At 37.4% G+C, this 23,475-nt stretch overlaps 1 protein-coding gene across 1 annotated transcript; it reads left to right on the forward strand.

Moving 5' to 3' along the window:
* The first annotated feature begins 1,318 nt into the window (after nt 1–1,318).
* On the forward strand, nt 1,319–16,572 carry LOC148071747 (progesterone receptor-like). Its single transcript, XM_087799878.1, has 9 exons — nt 1,319–2,346; nt 4,766–4,902; nt 5,139–5,255; nt 5,591–5,716; nt 7,292–7,498; nt 7,837–7,981; nt 10,275–10,405; nt 10,535–10,686; nt 14,779–16,572. Exons 1-9 carry the CDS (start codon nt 1,607–1,609, stop codon nt 14,941–14,943), a joined length of 1,920 nt encoding a protein of 639 aa, XP_087656004.1. The 5' UTR covers nt 1,319–1,606; the 3' UTR covers nt 14,944–16,572.
* Nucleotides 16,573–23,475: the final 6,903 nt, after the last annotated feature.

The raw sequence follows: 23,475 nt of genomic DNA on the forward strand, positions 1-23,475 counted from the left end.
CACATATTTATTTTTTTATACATGTTTTTGATGATCGGTACAGGGGTGTCCAAAAGAGGACCTCATTAAGAATGTACATATCCGTGTCATTCTCAAATATAAGGATTTGTGTGATTTATCAAAAATGTTTCTTCTCCTGAACATTTCCAACGAGCGTGTTTACAAATACACGGATTTTAATGCTTTTTCTTACTTACTTAATTATGATGTCGGATTATCTAGGACGTCCTGTTTTTTCCACCAAAGCCATGAGAACAAATGTATATCTGCCTTTGTTAAGAGCCTTATTCTTTTTTTGTCATGCATTAAAGGACTTTTTAGAATTTTTGTTCTGATAATTTGGTCACTTCATTTATTCATGAATTTTGAATTTGATTAATATCTTGATCTTAAATTCATTCATACATTGATTTACAAGGTTGACCAATACATACTATATATATTGGATAGCATCATCTTAAGGTTGTTGAATTGCTGGGATCTGTTTTTCCTTAATCAACTATAGTCTTACTTCAACTGTTTAGTGTCTTGAGATAACTTTGCTATGATAAGACACTTTAAATAAAATTGAATTGAAATTGAATTGAATTAAGGACAGTATGTATAGATGCTTTTGATGAATTGCACACTGTACGTAAAATTGGAATTTCATGTACATTTTTTTTTTTTTATCATATTATCATTTTGGATGGTAAATACTTAAAAAAAACTAATATTTTAAAATAGTTAAAACAAAAAGTATGCTATTTTTAAGTGATCATTTGCGTACAGAAAGATTACACACTGCACCTTTAATTAATTTTCTCACTGATTTTAAATTTTCAAAAGATGTTTTTCGGTAATAAAACTGCACCACATGATTCCTGCAATCTAAAAACTCAGACCTACTTATTCCCCACTTTTCTAAAAAAAAAAAAAGTTTAATTCTGTCTGGTTATTTTTCTTTCTGTCTGAATCGTCTCATCATAGGATAATGGGAAGCTCCACCACACGCATTAGTTTTCACATGTTCTTGTCTATTTCTGCTTGTAAAATGAATCAAATTTGTCAAAAAAAACTCTCAGACCATTTCCCTTTTGAATCACGGCTGCTTTGTTTCGAAAAGGACCACAAGTCGAGAATAAAAAGCGACTCAGACACCGATTGAATTAGAGACTAACAGACAGGCAGGGCGAGCGAGCTGTCGACATATATCATCGGAATCAAATAAAAACACGTCGTTTCTCGCGAGATGAAGTTGCTTGTGCGTCCGTTATCCAAAAAAATAACTGAGGGGCGGATTGGGATTAAAGATCAAAGATAACTACAAACAAAGTAGTCGGAAGGGGGTTAGTTAACAACAAGTTCCGGCGCATACTGGTGGTGGTTTTTTTTTGTTTTCTTTAATGGGGGCGTCCGGACTGAGTACTTTCTTGAACCAATACTGAAAGTTAGCGGAGCTGAGCGGCGGGACGTCCCTTCCCTTGTGCGTCGATCTGGATTTCCTAAACCACTGAGACATGCCCGGAGTCTCATTGGGGAGGCGGTTTCTATCCCGGAAAGTGTTTGTCTATTTGTTGCGTCGTCGCGCGTACTTCTTGATCTGCACGGGCGCGCCGCGAACAACATGGCCTTTCGCTCCGACTTAGAGGACACGTCAAAGACTTTAACGGACCCGGATCGCTCTTTCGGGAGCGGGGACACCTGTCCGACCACGGCCGAGCTCAGCGAAGCGGTGTCGGTGTCGCTCGGGTTGGATCCGAACCACGGCTGCGGGGGATCGTTCGCGGACGGCGGCGGCGGCGGCGACGCGGGAAGCGGCGGCGTTTCCCGCGGGTTGTCGGCCGCCTGCGCCCGGGGACTCGCACCCCGCGACTTGAAGGAGGTCGACTTCGGAGCCGTGTGTCGGGACTTCCAGCAGGTGAGCTGCATGGATCTGCTCCGATCGGGTGACATGGAGAGCGCGGCTCCCCCGCTCATGTCCACGTTCGTCGGCAAGGAGTCCAACTTGTTCATGGACCCCGGGACGACCCCCCCGCAGGTGGACCCGATCCTCCCTTTGGCGCCGTATTCCGCCTACTCTTCAACTCCCGGCGTGTACATGGAGACGTGGAGCGGGCGCGCGCGACCCGATGGACATCATTTGTTGTGTAAATACTGTCACTCCGAGCAAGCCACCCTGGGGTCCCGGCACGGGTGCCGATGCGTCTGGTACAAGGGGGAGCGTCTGGTGAAAGGGGGGTCTGTGGTGGCACAGTACGGCCCGATGGAAAGTTACCCGAGCGCGATGCCCCTCGGACCCGCCGCCTACCCCAGCATCAAGAGCGAGCCCTCCATGTGGATGGACTGCGGGGACAGACCCATCAGGTAAATAACGCTCCTAGACTATGTGGTCGTTTCTTTTTCTTTTTTTTGGGCAGCCACGCACATTCTTTCCCAGCACTCATCTCCTCCGATCACTCTTTCAATCACAAACAAAAGACACAATTGAGCGTAAAAGAGTCTGTCCAGTGACCAGAGTCTTGCCTGCCAAGACCCCAGAATTGGGCCTAATGAGAGCCCCATTGTTGGATCGAGTCCCCCCCCCCCCTCTGTTATGAAGTCTTGTCAAGTTCACTCACTTCTTTAAAAAAAAAAAACAGCTGCATTCATCTGGACCCTGCAGACAATGCTCGAGCAAAATGTCAGATGGTTTTAATCTCCTCAATCCTGCAGAGAAGTGCTCAACAAGTTATGAATAAGATAAAACCATCCTTCTTTAGTGCTCAACAAGTTACGAATAAGATAAAACCATCCTTCTTGAGGGCTCAACAAGTTGTGAATAAGATAAAACCATCCTTCTTATATTATCCCTATACCGTACCAGAGCTCACCTGCACAACACACCGTCAAAAAGAGACGCTCTTTCTGCACCAGTTTCTTTTACAAGTTCTGTCATAACAGATGGTAACTTGAAACCCAAAACCGATCATCCGTTCTCGATCAGTTGTTGCTCGCAGGCACATAAATGCAGGTGAAACTAACAAGAAACTTTTTTTTTTTTCATTCTAAAAGTACAAATATACCACATTGATTCCTGTCTTACATCGATCACCCTTTATTTTTATCAATATCTGTCGGAAAAAAATGTAATTTCAGCAATTTGCTTTCTGGAATAACAGCCTGTTGAACAGTCACTCTTATACACACTAATCTTAAATACCTAAAATACTGTTTAAGATCAATGTGAACGACCTTTGCCACTGTTTTTTACCTTGACCGACCGGACGCAAGGGATAATACAAACACATTTGTTTTCGGTCCTTTGGGTCACCACTTAACACAAATGTTAAATTCAGTCAAAAACGAGCGGCAGAGATGTCTTCGCTGCAAATCTAACGCGATAAATATCACTTAAATGAACGCTCTCTTCGCTCTTACAGCAGCAGATTCATATCAGCATTAAATAAACAGTGCAGCGACGTTATGTTTAACCATTGACCAAAATCAAAGTTCAACCTTTTCCATGACTTTGTCGCCGGCGTTTCATGTGTGGCCTTTTTGTTTTTGAAGTTGAAACTCATGCGAGAGGAAAAGCTTGTTATTACCGATGGTTAATTTGAGCTTAAAGAATGTCTCCTTTGTCTCAAAAATGCATAAATTCCACTTTACGATTCAAATCCTGACACAAGATACAAACTTTAATGAAATTCCTCTATAACTAATTGACCGTTAATCAAGTAATTATCTCCTTGTTTCCTGTTAATAACCAGTAATCCGTCTTGTTTGGACACCATCCTCTAGTAGAATACAGTCTTTGTCTATCTTGATTTTCTTGTCTTAAGAATTCCTACATTAATTGCTGACAAAAATATGGAATTGTTCAAATATGGCAGGGATGACCAATTATTTCCTCAGGGGCCCCGTTGAATAGTGTGACTGTTGTGAGGGGCCGTCAAGAAAGTAGGGCGGAGAAAAAATAACTCAATATAAAAGGATAACAAACAAAACACAACATAAAATATTTAATAATACATTAAATTATATTTTCAATAATCTTCCATATCATTTTGAAAAAAGACTTTAACTAGTAAATCTAAATGGTTTTGTCTTATTACTGAGACTCCCACTAGCTCCCTGTCAAATTGAAATTAATTTTGAACACACTGCAATCTAACTAAAGCTCTAACTTAACTTGGCCCCGGGGCCCTTAAGTTTGACAAGTGCTGTATAAATGGTGATTCATCCTTCACACAACAGATCTCTTTCACTCTTCATGGACACATGACCTACTTCTTAATGTTCCACTCGCTTCCTGATCTGTGTGTATTGATAATTAGAGTGTATTGGTAAGAATCTGGTGATATGACAAACGGTAAATGATATATATTGTGATGTATTGCAATACTGTAGGAACAAGGATATATTTGTAGTATTGTCTGATGAGTACTTGACTCTGGCGTTGTAGAACAGACCATGTGACTCTCACAAAATCGTAACTGCTTTAATTTGTTTTCAAACCAAAATATGTCCTATCATTGGTTTTAAAAGTTTCTGGAGTCGACTGTATCCCCTCATCCTCAGTCGTCATCGGGGATCTCAGGGGATTCCATTGTTGCGCTAGCTGGACTTAATTACTGCTGCCATCTAGTGGCCGGTTGGTTTAATTGCAACATAAAAATTAACAAATTCTCAAAATATTCGTTGGTTGTGAATACAAACATGTAGTTATTTTATGATAAAAAATATTGCAATATATCCTTGTGTCGATATTTTCTCACACACCTGTGTACAATCTTGTGTCCAGACACGAGGACTTGTTTCCCGGCGTCTACCTGTCCGACAGGAGAGTGTGTCAGGTGTGCGGCGACGACGCCTCCGGATGCCACTACGGTGCGGTTACCTGCGGCAGCTGCAAAGTGTTTTTCAAGCGTGCTGCTGCAGGTGGGTGTGACACACACACACACACACACACACACACACACTGAGGGGAAAACACGCCAACAAACACACACACACTCTTGCCCATCGACTTATTAATTCCAAACACCCACTGCAGCACTCATGCAGCCGGGGCGAAACGACCTTGTTATCAGGCACACGCCCACATAGCGTTGCCATGAGTGCCGACCCCGAACGGCATTGTGCTGCCAACGTCCTCATCCCGTGTGCCCCTACAGGTAAACAGAACCACCTGTGCGCCAGCCGGAACGACTGCACCATCGACAAGCTGCGGAGGAAAAACTGCGCCTCGTGCCGCTTGAAAAGATGCTTCATGTCTGGGATGAGCCTGAAAGGTGAGCAGCTGCTGCGGCGTAATCAGAACGAGAATGGAAAAAAGTCTGGTGAAGTTTGGTTTTTTTTTCCGCCGTGGCCAGATATCCTCAAAACGCACCACATCATAGATGACTAATCAAACAGCTCTGGCTCGCGCCACACTGTAGGTTTTTATTTTCCCCATGACCCGACGTTTCCACCGAGGGTTTTCTAATATGAATCACTGTTTTTTTTTTGTTCTCTATTGAGACTTTTATCTACACTATCCGAGCTCGTGGGTCATAAATAATTATAACACTTCAAGTGTCATGTGTCGTTTATGATCTTTTATTATTGTGTCTGGCTGGAATTCCAGGCCGGAGGCTGAAGGGAGCCGGGCCGGCGAGGAACGAGGAGGAGGAGCAACCCTCGGCTTTCTGGGGGTCTGCGGAGAAGACGGATTTGATCACGGAGCACAGGAGTGCAGCGTCCAGAGCTCAAGGTGGTTACTCAACACATACTTTATCACCAATCTGTGCACGTTTGCCTTAAGAGAAAAAAGTCTTTGGCATCCAAAAATCCCTTTTTACAACTTTTCATCACTATCTTCTACTAAACCCACCATTAGGTCGTAGGATTAACATTAAGTCGACTTAATAATAGCTGGGATCACAAAAGAAACTCCATAAAATGAAAGATATGTTTGACACATGGTGACTTCACTGGCCTGTTTTCTTTGGACTTTGAACGACTGTCGTAAATATTTTATAGTTATCACTTCGACAGCAGAACAAATAGTGAGATCAGACTTTGAATGCAAAAACAAACGCAATTTAATATCAAAATAATATCGTCTGTCTTCTGCCCCTTAAGCAACTATTTTTTTTAAGGCGAATCATTTTTATTTTGTATTTATTTAATAATTAGAAGTTCAACTCGAAATGTGACTCGATACTTTCTCCACTTTTTTGTCCTTTTTTGTAAGTATTTCTTGGCCCTCAAAATTTTTTTTTTAATATATTTATTTAATATATTTTCTTTGTATATTTGGTGCTTCTTACTGAATATGGTGATTTCTTAAATAAGTTTAATAAATAGAATATTTAGGATATTTAGTATCATTATATTAACATCTTTTTATTTATATCTTTTTTTTTTACTTATGTTAGTTTTCCCATCATATTTTGGATTTTCACTCCCTTCTTACTTGACGGGCCCTCACAATGGTCACATTATTATGTGGCCCCTGAGGAAATTTAACTGCCCACCTCAGCCCTAAAGACAACAAATGTGTTTGTGGTATCCCTTGTGTTGTCTCTGGGTCAAGGTGACCCGAAGGCTCGGAAACAAATGTGTTTGTGGTATCCTTGTGTCTTCTCTGGATCAAGATGACCCGAAGGCCCGAAAACAAATGTGTCTGTGGTATCCCTTGTGTCATCTCTGGGTCAAGGTGACCCGAAGGCCCGGAAACAAATGTGCTTGTGGTATCCCTTGTGTTGTCTCTGGGTCAAGGTGAACGACCTCCCTGGCTTGCACAAATACATATGGAGGCCTTTGGGCCTCCGGGTCTCCTTGACCCTGAGATAGACAAGGGTTACGTTGTTTTTTAATATATATTTTTTAATTATATTTGATTTTCTAACTTCATGTTGGCATAATTTAACTTTGAAATGACCTCTATTTCAATTTTCTATCCTGGTTTTGTTTTTAATTCATTTATTTTTGCTTTTCACATCATATTTAGGCTTTATTACTTCATAACTGCTTTAATTTGAGCTCGACAACAGTCCACCCTGCTTTATAGGCTCCATAGTCTTCTGTTTTAGAAATATTTCTTAATTTTGTTGCTTTTTAAAAGTCAAATGAAGGATGTTTTGTTCCTAGGGCAGTTCAAAATGGTATTTTTTAAGATTTCTGGGGCGTTCTTCAATAAATGAATGAAACACTGATCTGTTTCATTCCTTCCTGCTTCGATCACACGGCCCATAAAAACTCTTCTTCTTGAAAGTGTCAAACCGTTTTCTTTCCTTCTAAAAAATAAATAATCAAGACTCTTTCTTTCCCGACCCCCTCACAGCGGCCCAGGCCTCGGCCCTCGGCATCCCCCCGACCCTCCGCTCCTGCCTATCCCTGCTCACCATCCTCCAGGCCATCGAGCCCACCATGGTCAACGCGGGTCACGACCCGGCTCAGCCCGACAGCTCGGCCTCGCTGCTCACCAGCCTGAACGAGCTTGGCGAGCGGCAACTGGTGACGGTGGTCCGCTGGGCCAAAGCCATGCCAGGTGAAAATCAGCCGCCGACAATTAACATAATGGTTGCTGTTGTGACAAAGCGAGCTGTTCTTTGACGAAAAACACGGCGCGTCAACATCATTTACTGGGAGAGCGGCTGACATTTTCAAGGCAAGCCAGACTTAAATAAATAAATGGCACTTATGTAACAAATTTCCCCGCTTTTTGGATGAGTCAAGATTTCATCAGTGAAAGGCCTTCACCACAGGGGAGCAAAATACACATTACAACCACTAGAGGGGGGTGTTATCATATTTTTATGTCGTTTTTTTTCTACTTAAATGTCCAGGGTGAGCTCATGTTCGGAGATCTTATATTGTATCTCCCAGGTTTCCGTGACCTACAAGTGGACGATCAGATGACAGTGATCCAGTTGTCCTGGATGGGAGTGATGGTTTTCGCTCTGGGCTGGCGGAGCCACACCCTCACCAACAGCTCTATGCTCTACTTTGCCCCAGACCTGGTTTTCAACGAGTGAGTAGCAGCTTTTAATTTGTCCCCGAAACTCTCACTGGATAAACATCCTGACGACATTTGTCTTTTGGAATCAAGAGAATCCACCTGTCACCATGTTAGGGGAGAAAACACAACAGAAAGTACAAAAAAATCAAACAAAGATTGTCTCTCATAGACAAGAAAGTAAACAAGTCTGCTCAGATTTTTCGTTTCCTTTGCATCTCCTATAGGAAGGATCGGCTCAGATGATTCATTCTGTTTAATCTCCTACTGAATCGTCACAAGTCCCCGAGAAGTGCGACAGCACGTCAAGTTTTGATTCTCTCCGCAAACCTCCCTACACCTTCAGCAAAGTGTTTGTGACACGCCGAGCCCGGTGGTTTAAAACCTTAATGAGGTTTATTTGCGATAAAGTTCAAGTTACAGCCTTTATATATAAAAAAAGACTTTGTGACTGTCTTACATCTATTCTCAACGATTAGTTTTAAAAAGTAGACGTTAGCGGTAACAACTCAAAGTAAATGTGCTTCATGTGTTATTATTCTAATCTGGTTTCAGATATTAGACAGTAGGTGAAAATCTCTTTCATTAACGTTTTAGATTTTTCACGATCAACAGATTTAACTTGACTTTAACACCCAGCTCAGGAAGAAGTAGCCTCACTAAGAACATCATCTCTTAAGTTAATTGGATTTCCAACCTTGTATCATGACTTTACACCTTCGAGGTGCTGAATCTCTGCTGCGTCTTATTGAGATACCATCTTCTCACGTTTGCTTCTGTGCTTAAGACATTTTAAAGTGATATAAAACCGGTGTCCCCAACACTTTAAGGGCTAGCATTTTTAAAATGAATTGCAAATCATAGCTTTGTGTTTCAGGTTTATTTGTTAAACTTGACTGAAAACAAGCTTTTTTTGAGTCACAGGCTTATATTTCTTCAGAGGAAACACATTATAGTAAACATTATTAATCAATAGAACAAAGTATGTAAAATAATTTTTTTCTTACTGTGCACTCATAAGTAACACATGTAGGAACTGGTTTCTGTGTACTACTAAGAGCACACCCGCAGAATTTTCAATATTATTACTATGGGAGGAAACCGAAGTACCCAAAGATACGAGGGAAACCGTCAAGCTATGCTAATGAATAAAGAAAAATATTTAGCATGAAGGGCAACTCATTTGAAAACACAACTCTCCCAACTTACTCACATCTCCAAGATTTAATCTCCAGAAAGATGGGCACATTTTCTAATGAAAATATTTAAATCAATGAAAAGAGAGTTTTGTACAAACAGAAACACACTGATGAGTACAATAGAGGTACAAAATATATTTAAGAGACACTTAAATCAACACATTAGTTAAAATTGCTTTAAAATATAATCAATATCGTTTTTTGACTGTTAAAATAAAGGCAAATGTCACATTGTTACAAAGACCTTTCCCAAGTTTGAGTAATGTCATTGGTTATAGAAAAACTGTCTTGTGTTATCTCATAGTCAAAGTGACCCCAAAGGCCAGAAAACAAATGTGTTTGCAGTATCCCTTGTGCTGGCTCTTGGTCAAGGTGAACGGCCTCCACCACTGCAAATGTATTTTTGGAAGCCAGGGAGGTCATTCACCTTGACCCAGAGACCGCACAAGGGGTACCTCAAACACATTTATTTTAGGGCCTTCGGGGTCACGTTGACCCTGAGATAATACACGGGAAAACAATTGCCAGACTAGGAACGCGTTACGAGGTGGTATATGAAACCTTGGATGGAAATAAATCATTATTTGTTTAAAGAAACAAACTTAATTGAAAATATAATAATTATTATAGTAATAATAATACAGTTGAAGGGTTCTACCATTTAAAATCCATGGAGCAAAAGTAACATTTTGAAACACGAGATATGTATGCGTCATCTCTGTTTTCCATCACAATAAATAGTGTCGTGAGACAGAATGCAGCTCAGAGGCGAATGGTTTTGTCAGTGTTTTAGGGACATTTAGAAAAACCCCCGGGCGCCCAATGAGGCGCCCCCCTGACCTGCGTGATAATGGGTACACCTGGCCCCGTCTCTGACCCTCATTTCTATGTCCCTCTCCACCTTTCCCATTATCCGTCTTATTCATTTTTCTCGCCTCTCCTGCTTTTTTCTCCTTTTACACTTTTTCCCCTTACTGTCTGGATTAACTGTCGCTCTCCCTGTTATGTTTGGTTCCTCTCTGACCCTCTTGGCTCCTCGCATTTTTCTTTTGTCACACCTCGTCCTTCTTTGACTCTCATGTTGTTTTTTTTTCTCCCGCCGGTGCCAGACAGCGGATGCAGGTCTCCAGTATGTATGAACACTGCGTGCGGATGAAGTTGCTGTCCCAGAGGTTCTGCATGCTGAAGGTCTCGCAGGAGGAGTTCCTGTGCATGAAAGCCCTGCTCCTCTTCAGCATCAGTGAGTCCTCCACGTCTCTAACAGTATGTTGAGTCAAATGAAAAGATGATGTCATGGTGCTGGCGTACTTAGGGGAATTGATGGGATGGATAAAGTCGACCCCTGAGTTATTGTTGTGTGCCTTCGCAGTGCCGGTGGAAGGGCTGAGGAGTCAACAGTGTTTTGATGAACTGCGGACCTCCTACATCAAGGAGCTGGACCGTTTGGCCGGCAACCGAGGGGAGACCACCCGGACGCAGAGGCTGTTCCAGCTCACGCAGCTGCTGGACTACCTTCAGGCGGTAATGCACACCGACTAGCACGAGCGACGTTCTTTCAGTTAGACCACGGATAAAACATGCTATTATTGTTTTATTTCATTCCTTCCAGACTCACTTTTCTTTGATTTTGTTTCCCCTAAAATGTTCACCAATTAATGCAAATATTAGATAATGATTTATTTGTTCGACCTCTCACAGTATTTAACCAAATTTTTTACCATTTTGAATGAACAAAAACAAAAGTTTGCCGTCGTTAAACAATACTAAGTGAATTAAACCGGCAATTAGTTCAAATAAAAAGGGATACAGTACATGCTGAAGGCAAAAGCGCTGCTAGCAACGTAAGATATCGTAGGAGTTTCTACTTTAACGTTCTTTATACACCTAAGGGATCTGCGCGTGAACTGTTATTTATTTCAATAAGATCATGAACATAAATGAACATCGGTGCATTATATCAAAATATCACTCCCACTACAGTCTGTGTGGTTTCCATGGCCACGACACAAACACTCTGCATCGCCCCCCCCAAAAAAAACACACACACAAACACACACGCACGCACGCAAGTATAAAGAATAACCTAGACTCTTTTGGCTTCCTTGTGTTCACACGGCTTCCTCCAAAAGGTTTCATAAACATTCAGTACAACATAAATTGTCAATGGTTCAGTTTCTGCGACATGTAAGGTGACGTGTCTGCAGGATGTTGGACGAAAACTAAATGAAACATAACCGGTCTTGTACTGGCAACTTTTAGTTTCTTAGCTGACACCTTATCACAAGAACACTTTTTTTTTGTATAACAATTCAGCTTAAAGCTATATTTAAAAGAAAAACCAAACAAAATGCAGTTTAAAAACATAAGTTAGCATTAAATAACCCATCAAGCCTAAATAATAAAAGCTAAATATATCTCTTCTGCACAGATTCAGTGTTTCTAATATTAACCTTCTATTTTATTAGTCCTGAAGTGGGAGATTCCACATGATCAAACGTCTGATTTATTACTTCCCACAATTGTTCCACAGCGAGCAGGAGCGTCCGGCAGCGAAGAGCATCGCCGTCGCGCCAGAACACGCTGAAGCAATGATTTGTTCGCAGTTACTCAGTAGAGGAAAGTGTTCTTTCTGTGGGCATCATGTGAACTTTAGCAGCACCGACGCCGAAATTATTCACTCCTGACTCGTGGACCAGGGATCGACGGCCGGTGATTTAAGAACATGCGAACAGAGAAAGACGCGTCATCAGATGAAAGACTGCATGCTTCTCTTCACTCAGTCAGCCATTACAGGAAACAGACGTTCGTTGCCAAAATTAATTATTGATCAAGTGCACCAGATAGAACACAAAAATAACCCAAAGGAAAAAAACAGAACCGGATTTAGGAAATAGAATTATGTTTTTGTCTTTCGATAACTCAGACGGCTGGATACAAAGAATGATTCTGTCTACTTTTTAAATATCCCAAAATATATCTGGTCATTTTTTTCGTAATATCTAGTTCAATAGTCTCAACACTTAAATCATTGAGCTGCAGTTTGGGGATTTTTTTTTTTTTCTGGAGTAAAATCAAACATTAACCCAGCAAGGACATTTCCATAAGACTTACTGTTCGTCTTGAAAGTAAACTGTAATTCATTTAAAACCATTTTTAAGAAGGAAGATAAATGAATGATTGCCAAACCACATTTGAAAAACTTGCATACAAGTGTCAAAAAAAACTAAACATATCGGTTACAAATTCTAAAAAAATATTGAATAACTTTGAATTAGCAATTAAGTTGAAAAAGCTATTGTCAAACAGTAAATAAACCAGTAGGAAGAGATGGATCAGAGTAATACTGAAATAGAAATGTTCATATAATAACTTGATAACACGTCATACTTGAGATTTATTTCAACAAAATGAGCTCAAAATAAAAGCTGACAAATGTAAGAAAAAAACATCCCAAATGAAATCCATAAATAGGCTGGAGTAAACCAGCCTGTTGAGGTGAGAGTTCAGCATTGAGTGCCTTCTGTTCAGTTCAGTGGCGGAGCTGACAGGGCCAGCAAGGCCTTCTCCGCTGGCCTAAACATAACTAGAAAACAAAACCAAAAAAAAAAAGTTTACTCTTGCTTGCGCAAGTTGCACACTGCTTCCAGGATTGTAGGGTCATGTGAGAGTTTTCATCCAATCATATTTGAGCAGCCGGTCATGTGTTTCCCGAGGCCTTCAGTTGCTTCAGAGCTGGCCCTTGTCTAATGAAGTCAAAGGCAGTCGAAGGATTGTGTTAACCAATCAGATTGATCAGAGACACAACGTCAGCGCTTTGGAAGCTACACGCGTCACAGCTTCCAAGACGCTGACATGTTGAATGCGTGACACATTCATGTCCTCTGATTGGATAGCACTGAGACTCGTCAAATGGAGTTGATTTGAGGTAATTTAACTGTTTGTTTTTCAACACAATGGCTGAAGAGCTTGATCTGGTCGCATAAATACTTGCAAAGACATTTTCAAGAAGGACTTCAAGAAAAGCTGGACGTTGTTAAGAAAGTTGTGCTAACTCTGAGACGAGTCTTTCACGAGCAAGTGCCAAGTTCTGGCCGCGTAAAAGTATTTCATAAGGGCCGTTGAAAAGCCATTTATTAAAATGAAAGAAATACAACAATATACATTTAATTAAAAAAAATAAAAAATTGTGCATTATACACTTACAACACTTGAGGTCGCAGATGCACCTAGTCCTATCGCAATAATGACCCAAGTGCCCTACTCTGTTTAGCTTGGGACAAAGTTGGCTAGTAGGGTGACCAATCAGAAACCCGGAGTCACACAGATTCATTTAAGTATGTCACACTGATTATTAGCGGTTTATATCGACAAGAATCCGGCAAAATGATACGTATCTTGACTTAGAGGCAACTATTCGAGATATTGCGCTAAATTGTGATACTGTAGGATATATTTGTAGTTTTGTCCGAGTACTTGACTCCGGTGTTGCAAGAGGGTAAGAGTAAACCAAAATATGTCGTCCAAACATCATCTTAAAAAACTGCTGGAGTTGACTGTATCCTCTCATCCTCAGTCTTCTTGCTAGTTTTCATAGCTGCGGAGGACGTAATTACTGCTGGCTGGAAGTTGAATTGCAATTCAAATATGAACAAACTCTATAATATATTTGCATGTTAATAGTTAATTAAAAATAATCAAATAATTTCATTTCATGCACAATATTTTCTAAATATAAACCATAAAAGAACAATGACTAAAATAATGCCTTATTTGAAAGCCAAATTTTTTATTTTTTTATTTTTATCGATACAGTTTTGTAAAAAATACATACCAGTATATTAATCTTTTCTTACATGACTCATACATAAACAAACCACTTATAATAAAAAATACGATTTTATTTGGATTATACTTTACATTTGCTCGACAAATCTCAACTTGACCAATAAAGACATTAAAACAAGGTAAAGACATTAAAAACAAGACAGTTTAAAAAAAAAAAAAAAAACATTACAATATTAAAAGTTATAATATTAAGTTAGCTGTATGCTTTTTCCAAAAAGGTAGGTTTTTGAGAAGCACAAATTCACAACTCCTTAGAATCAACAACTTTTGTGTTTTCTTGAACTGTGGGAGGAATCTATAGCGTTCAGAGCTAACATGCTAGCACGAGAATGTACAAACTAAAGGTCACTTCAAGAGTCTAATGCTGAATTTAAAATTGTCCACAGGACTCATTAGCAGCAGCTCTTTCGTCACATTAGCAGTTAGAAAAAGTTTCCTGTGCAAGAGTATCGAGCGCCATCTGTAGTGGCGTCCTCCTCCTCCGTCTCAGGATTTAGCCTTAAAAGGCTGAGCTTTGTCTGTGTCACACTCACATCTTAGATCTCCTAATACCCGATGAACTGGAGGGCGGCCAGGGATTGTCTGGCAGCGACTCTTCAGACAGCCGAGCAGATTTGATCAAGACTCGGCGGCTCGAGGCCCTCGGCGGCTTTACGCCGCCACAGAGGGCTCGCGCCGTCACTACCAATGCCGTCCGTGTGAAATCACATCTCACGGCGGAAATGTTGAAAAAATAAAATAATAATAATAGTTTCTTGTCTCTTTCAGATCGTGAGGAAGCTGCACCAGTTCACGTACGACCTGTTCATCGAGGCGCAGTCGCTGCAGACGCACGTCAGCTTCCCGGAGATGATCTCGGAGATCGTCAGCGTGCACGTGCCCAAGATCCTGTCCGGCATGGTCAAGCCCATCCTCTTCCACAACAGCGCCTAGAGTTCGGCCCCCCGCGATCACAGCGTCGGCCCCCATCTCACTTCTCTACAGTGACAGTGTAGCACGGCTATGTCAACGGCTTCGTCTGGGTACGTGTACTTTGCAGCCAGACGTGGTTTAAAAATGGAAAGAATTAAAATCTCTTCTTATCTAGTCATAGTCTCGTAGAGATACTTTACAGTTCGATCACCATGGCAACAAATTGACAAGACAGTTGGCAGGATTCTCGGAAACTCTAGTGTCTATCAGCGTTAGCATCTGGATGCTGAGCATCTTGCCAATGAGCCCGATGTTCGATCTTGTTTTGTTTATCGTCTGACATTTACGCATCTTTCCTGTGATTACAAACCCATAAATATTCTAGCGCTGGTTGCTGCACGTAAAAAAGAGCTTAGAGCTCAGTGTCACGGTGTTTGAAACCATCACTTCCATTAAAATTGAATTATTCTATAATAAATTAAAGGTGTGAAGTAAAGGCATGACATTAAAAAATAATAAGTCAGGTTTTTTTTTTTTACTTTATTTTTTCTATTTGAAGCCAAATGCTACCTAATTGAAGAACCATCTTTACTGTCAATAACATTAAATAAACCTTTATAGTTGAATGTTATTTTTTTACTTTAAGTGTTGTTTTTTTTCTAATTTACTTCATGTAGCTATTTGTAATGCTAGCTACCATTAGGGCTACTATTGAGAATGAGAAATTCCTTCTCATTATTTTGACTTGCACTATCAAATGCTATCTCACGTTTTAGCATTTATGCTAACCAATATTTGTGAAAAAGCAACAATTGCACATTATATGTCAACTGTCGTCTTATTATTTCAAATGTCATTCATTCTTTCAGTGTCTACCGCTTGTATCATAGGGCGAGAGTCTAATTATCACATAGTTGTTACTTAAACCTGAGAAAATGTTTTTTTCAAGTGTAGCTTTATGTCGCTAATAAAATTCTAGCTGGCTTTTGTGCACAGAGAACATAGATTTTATGATAAAATATATTTGAAATACAATTTAAAATACACTCAAAACTAAAAACTGTCTTTTTGGCTTTTGGACTAATTGTCAAAAGATATATATATAATTTCAGAAAAGCAGGTTTCTGTAGATAATTTATAAGCTAGTTAGTAACTGCTAAGCGGATATACTGTACGCTGTATGACTTTAAAATTCATAAACAAAAAAAAGACATCAATTACAAAATAGTCTCATAATATTAACCAATTATAAATGATCCGTTATTAAATTAAATTAAATCACTTAAATTTCAAAATGTTCTTTTCTGAGAGGTGGTTCTTTGTGACTCTAATAATATGCTAGCTAGCTTTTATGCACAGAGAACATGGATTATTTAATCAAATATATTACAGTAAACTAAAATAAATTAAATTGGTCTATTTAGAGTCTTGACAATTGTTCTTATATTTGTGATAAAATATAATAAAATTTCAGATTGAACCTTTCTTTGGCTAATAAAAGTGCTATATAAATAAAAATTCCTTCCTTACTTAATAAATATGCTAGTTAGCATTTGTCAACTCAAAAAAACGATTAACCAATATGTCATTAATGCTACAGATAAAGATGTACATTGCTACTTTATCTCTCATTATTTTTAAATTATATATATATATATATATATATATATATATATATATATATATATATATATATATTAATATATATTAAACATTTCTTCAACTAACTTATAAAAAATGTTTCAAGGGATTAATATATATATTCAAAAAATAACACACAAAAAACAAGTGTTATGTTGAATTTTAATGAATAATAAATACAAACTGCATTTGTTAATGCATTAGAACCATTTATACATGATCATACTTTGACATTACGAGGGCCGCATAAATACAGTCCAAGGGCCGCATGTGGCCCCCGGGCTGCACTTATCCCAGGTCTGACCTAGTAAGTGACTTCAAATAAGTCCCTTTTTGATGTATTTGTCGTGCCATGTTTCGAAAAAGGGCTTTTTTCCCTGCCAATAATGTCTTTATATTCATTATACTGTGACTACTATCCAGCGTTTGACCCTCATATTTGGGGTAAAAACAAATCAATGGTGCTCTAAAAAAAAATGTCCTACCAGCAGGTGTCCAGTATGTAGGTGAAGGATAACTGAGTTGACAATGAAAAACCTAATGAACTTTATTTAACCAGTAATTCAAGAGGAGGAGCCGCAAAGTACACAGACCCATCCGGGCGGAGAAACATTTCTCTTACTTCTTACTTTACCATCGACGCTGAGCAACCTGACTTTATCGATTCCGCTTCCCTTTCTCGCTCTCTCTCTCTCTCTCTCGTCGCATGTTCATGTGCAGTAGTACAACTTTTCAAATAGAATTTTTTTTAACCGTTTTACTACAGTACAAAGTGGCGCGCATGCTCAGTCGCCACGCCGTTCATTGGTGAAGACAAGATGTTCCCATCCATAGACATGAGTCAGCAATCATCAACTGGAAATAGAATTTAATTTCTGTATATCTGAGAATGTTGGAATTGCAAGAACACAATCATGAAAAAAAAAAGTAACGAATCAGCTGAAGAACAAGCTGAGTGCCTTTTTTTTTATTATTTAGAAGATTTTCTTTTTTTGAAAATGTTATAAAATTTGTTCTGAGTGGACATTTCATACTGTTGTAACTTTTCTACTGTTGTAATTTCTTCTTAAAGTGTCCTTTTTCCAGTGCTTGTTTGTGAATCATTGTGTAGTTGTCGTAGCTCATGGCTGAATGTTTTCTGCAGAACATTAAAGATTCAGACATGATCCTGGCGTATGACATTTTTACAGAGAAATCCATTTCGTTATAGTCTATAATTATTACTATTTATAGTCAAAAGCTCACCGCTGAATCGTCGAGGAGAAACTTAGTCGAATAGTAGAATCACTGAATATCTCCCTTGTGTTGTGTTTTGAACTTTCAAACAGGAAAAGTAGAAAAAGGTAGAAAAAGTTTTTCCTGGGTTTCCTTAAATTCACGTTTACTTGCGTAGTGACGACCTCCCTCCGCTAGAGAACACTGTTTCTGCGTTCGCTTACATGAGGCTCTCTTTCAACAAGCGAACAATTTTAAAGAACCTTTTGTCTTTGTTTTAAAAATCTATTTTGATAACAGTAGCTAATTTAAAGATTTTTTTTTCTAACATATAGTAGAATATTTGATAATGTTTTGTGTGCATTTGTATTTTGAATTTGAATGAATAATATTTAAAGGAAAATACAGCATGTGCCTAAAGAACAATTCATTCACACATACTGACCTAAGTGTATAGTTTTATTAAATGTGTTTTATTTATCATTTATTTGGTCTTATGCTGCAGATTTTTAGTTTTAGATATTTTTAAAAGCGAGAGAGATACTCCCTTATAACCCACTTTTTTTAACTGGCTTAGCGACTTCCAGTCAATTAATTCTGTTTAAGCTCAGTAAGGGGTTAAACTGTTGGTTGCTCTGGAATGTTTTGCCTTAAATCATCTTTGATGGGTCGTCCTGCCCGAGCATCATGTGACAAGAGGAGGATGATGCAGACCAGAAAATATTTATGCGGCAACAAGCCTTATCTTGACAAACAAACTGCATATTTGTGTTCATTTATGTATACGAAAATGTACTTCGAAATACAATTTAAACTGACATTCATTGTAATGTGTGTTTAAAAAAACTTTCAGCAGGTTTTCCATTATTTCTAAATAATAGAATTTAGATATATTGTTGGTCTTTTAGGTAAACAAATCCCTACAACATTTATTCAGCCTGAAGCTTTTGGGGAAAAAAATGAAGGAGTTCTAATCCTTGGGTGTGTTCTCTGGTCTCCAGGGTGATAGTTGCTGCTCAAACTCGTTCAGCCATCACACACTGTCCTCCAGGCAGACTCGCGTTCTATTTATACTCCTTGACCTGTCCTCTCTTCATGGATAGAAGATGGCAGTGAGGATTTCTGGCAGGAAGCCTTCAAGGCAAACTTCCCCTCGATGTCTGAACAAGCAACTCCATCGTCCCTGAACTTCAGGAGCAGATGGACGAGTGGGAATTGGTGTGCTTTGTCTGAGTCGAGGAGATGAAAAATGAATATATGGGGACCTTTACCAGATATGGCTGAGGCCAAAAATCTTAAATTACCTTTAGACCTTTTTGTTCCTTCATCTATGAGACAACATCTTTCTTTTCAGTCTTTACCACTGGTTACACCCTGTCTGTAATCCGTTCTTAAACGTCCACCTAAAATGATGCAGTTTACAGCTAAAGCTCTCCACCACCAGCTTGTTTTACTTGTTTTAAAAACAAGTTTTAAAATTAGGAACTGGGCGAGCCAGCCATAATTAACACAGACATTAATTATATGAAGCCAAAAAGCTAGAGAAGTGTAGAAAAAGACTATCAAGGACTTAAATGAAAGACTGTTTTGAAACATATTATGCAATTATTAAAATAAAAGTGTATTTGACAATGTTACAATATTTGACAAATAAAAAAACATTTGTTAATATAAACAACAAGTAATACTATAAAGGTATTATTTATAACATAATGAGATTTAAATTAAATAGTTTTAGGTGAAAAACAAACACAATACTGGGATTAAATGGATATTAAACTTGTTAAAAAATAATGACAATATAATGTTATGACGTAATGAGGACATTTGTAATTAATACAACAAATTTGTTTTGAGCTTTAACAGATAAATATATAAACATCTTAAAATATAAACGCGGAAATATGCGGAAGCGATCGGATTTTATTGAGACGTTACGTGGAACTTGGCTAAACAGTCCCCTCTAGTGGTAGATTTTAATACTGCAATCAGTGTTGGGCCTTTTCCCATTGTAGGTTCTTAATCATCCCGAACAGCCAGAAACCAGAATAATTCAACATTATATGCTTCAAAATACAGGGAAGTTACACAGATATGTGACAGGAACTTTTAATAGTACTGTAAAATGTTGATTAAACTTTATTACTTATCTTTAGACTTAGGAACTTAGAGACTTAAAAAAAAACAAATTCCCGAAGGAGACCTCCTGAGGGATCAATAAAGTTTTACCTTACCTTACCTTACCTTAGATTGTGTCATCTTGTACTTTTTTTTAATTATCGTCTGTATTGCTGTGTGCTGATTGGAAAAACAATTTCCCGAAGGAGTCCTCCTGAGGATCAATAATGTTCTATCTGTCTATCTATCTATCTATCTATCTATCTATCTATCTATCTATCTATCTATCTATCTATCTATCTATCTATCTATCTATCTATCTATCTATCTATCTATCTATCTATCTATCTATCTGTCTGTCTGTCTGTCTGTCTGTCTGTCTGTCTGTCTGTCTGTCTGTCTGTCTGTCTGTCTGTCTGTCTGTCTGTCTGTCTGTCTGTCTGTCTGTCTGTCTGTCTGTCTGTCTGTCTGTCTGTCTGTCTGTCTGTCTGTCTGTCTGTCTGTCTGTCTGTCTGTCTGTCTGTCTGTCTGTCTGTCTGTCTGTCTGTCTGTCTGTCTGTCTGTCTGTCTGTCTGTCTGTCTGTCTGTCTGTCTGTCTGTCTGTCTGTCTGTCTGTCTGTCTGTCTGTCTGTCTGTCTGTCTGTCTGTCTGTCTGTCTGTCTGTCTGTCTGTCTGTCTGTCTGTCTGTCTGTCTGTCTGTCTGTCTGTCTGTCTGTCTGTCTGTCTGTCTGTCTGTCTGTCTGTCTGTCTGTCTGTCTGTCTGTCTGTCTATCTATCTATCTATCTATCTATCTATCTATCTATCTATCTATCTATCTATCTATCTATCTATCTATCTATCTATCTATCTATCTATCTATCTATCTATCTATCTATCTATCTATCTATCTATCTATCTATCTATCTATCTATCTATCTATCTATCTATCTATCTATCTATCTATCTATCTATCTATCTATCTATCTATCTATCTATCTATCTATCTATCTATCTATCTATCTATCTATCTATCTATCTATCTATCTATCTATCTATCTATCTATCTATCTATCTATCTATCTATCTATCTATCTATCTATCTATCTATCTATCTATCTATCTATCTATCTATCTATCTATCTATCTATCTATCTATCTATCTATCTATCTATCTATCTATCTATCTATCTATCTATCTATCTATCTATCTATCTATCTATCTATCTATCTATCTATCTATCTATCTATCTATCTATCTATCTATCTATCTATCTATCTATCTATCTATCTATCTATCTATCTATCTATCTATCTATCTATCTATCTATCTATCTATCTATCTATCTATCTATCTATCTATCTATCTATCTATCTATCTATCTATCTATCTATCTATCTATCTATCTATCTATCTATCTATCTATCTATCTATCTATCTATCTATCTATCTATCTATCTATCTATCTATCTATCTATCTATCTATCTATCTATCTATCTATCTATCTATCTATCTATCTATCTATCTATCTATCTATCTATCTATCTATCTATCTATCTATCTATCTATCTATCTATCTATCTATCTATCTATCTATCTATCTATCTATCTATCTATCTATCTATCTATCTATCTATCTATCTATCTATCTATCTATCTATCTATCTATCTATCTATCTATCTATCTATCTATCTATCTATCTATCTATCTATCTATCTATCTATCTATCTATCTATCTATCTATCTATCTATCTATCTATCTATCTATCTATCTATCTATCTATCTATCTATCTATCTATCTATCTATCTATCTATCTATCTATCTATCTATCTATCTATCTATCTATCTATCTATCTATCTATCTATCTATCTATCTATCTATCTATCTATCTATCTATCTATCTATCTATCTATCTATCTATCTATCTATCTATCTATCTATCTATCTATCTATCTATCTATCTATCTATCTATCTATCTATCTATCTATCTATCTATCTATCTATCTATCTATCTATCTATCTATCTATCTATCTATCTATCTATCTATCTATCTATCTATCTATCTATCTATCTATCTATCTATCTATCTATCTATCTATCTATCTATCTATCTATCTATCTATCTATCTATCTATCTATCTATCTATCTATCTATCTATCTATCTATCTATCTATCTATCTATCTATCTATCTATCTATCTATCTATCTATCTATCTATCTATCTATCTATCTATCTATCTATCTATCTATCTATCTATCTATCTATCTATCTATCTATCTATCTATCTATCTATCTATCTATCTATCTATCTATCTATCTATCTATCTATCTATCTATCTATCTATCTATCTATCTATCTATCTATCTATCTATCTATCTATCTATCTATCTATCTATCTATCTATCTATCTATCTATCTATCTATCTATCTATCTATCTATCTATCTATCTATCTATCTATCTATCTATCTATCTATCTATCTATCTATCTATCTATCTATCTATCTATCTATCTATCTATCTATCTATCTATCTATCTATCTATCTATCTATCTATCTATCTATCTATCTATCTATCTATCTATCTATCTATCTATCTATCTATCTATCTATCTATCTATCTATCTATCTATCTATCTATCTATCTATCTATCTATCTATCTATCTATCTATCTATCTATCTATCTATCTATCTATCTATCTATCTATCTATCTATCTATCTATCTATCTATCTATCTATCTATCTATCTATCTATCTATCTATCTATCTATCTATCTATCTATCTATCTATCTATCTATCTATCTATCTATCTATCTATCTATCTATCTATCTATCTATCTATCTATCTATCTATCTATCTATCTATCTATCTATCTATCTATCTATCTATCTATCTATCTATCTATCTATCTATCTATCTATCTATCTATCTATCTATCTATCTATCTATCTATCTATCTATCTATCTATCTATCTATCTATCTATCTATCTATCTATCTATCTATCTATCTATCTATCTATCTATCTATCTATCTATCTATCTATCTATCTATCTATCTATCTATCTATCTATCTATCTATCTATCTATCTATCTATCTATCTATCTATCTATCTATCTATCTATCTATCTATCTATCTATCTATCTATCTATCTATCTATCTATCTATCTATCTATCTATCTATCTATCTATCTATCTATCTATCTATCTATCTATCTATCTATCTATCTATCTATCTATCTATCTATCTATCTATCTATCTATCTATCTATCTATCTATCTATCTATCTATCTATCTATCTATCTATCTATCTATCTATCTATCTATCTATCTATCTATCTATCTATCTATCTATCTATCTATCTATCTATCTATCTATCTATCTATCTATCTATCTATCTATCTATCTATCTATCTATCTATCTATCTATCTATCTATCTATCTATCTATCTATCTATCTATCTATCTATCTATCTATCTATCTATCTATCTATCTATCTATCTATCTATCTATCTATCTATCTATCTATCTATCTATCTATCTATCTATCTATCTATCTATCTATCTATCTATCTATCTATCTA

The sequence above is a fragment of the Callionymus lyra genome, chromosome 9 (assembly GCF_982586985.1).
Source record: "Callionymus lyra chromosome 9, fCalLyr1.hap1.1, whole genome shotgun sequence".
NCBI classification, from domain to species: domain Eukaryota; kingdom Metazoa; phylum Chordata; class Actinopteri; order Syngnathiformes; family Callionymidae; genus Callionymus; species Callionymus lyra.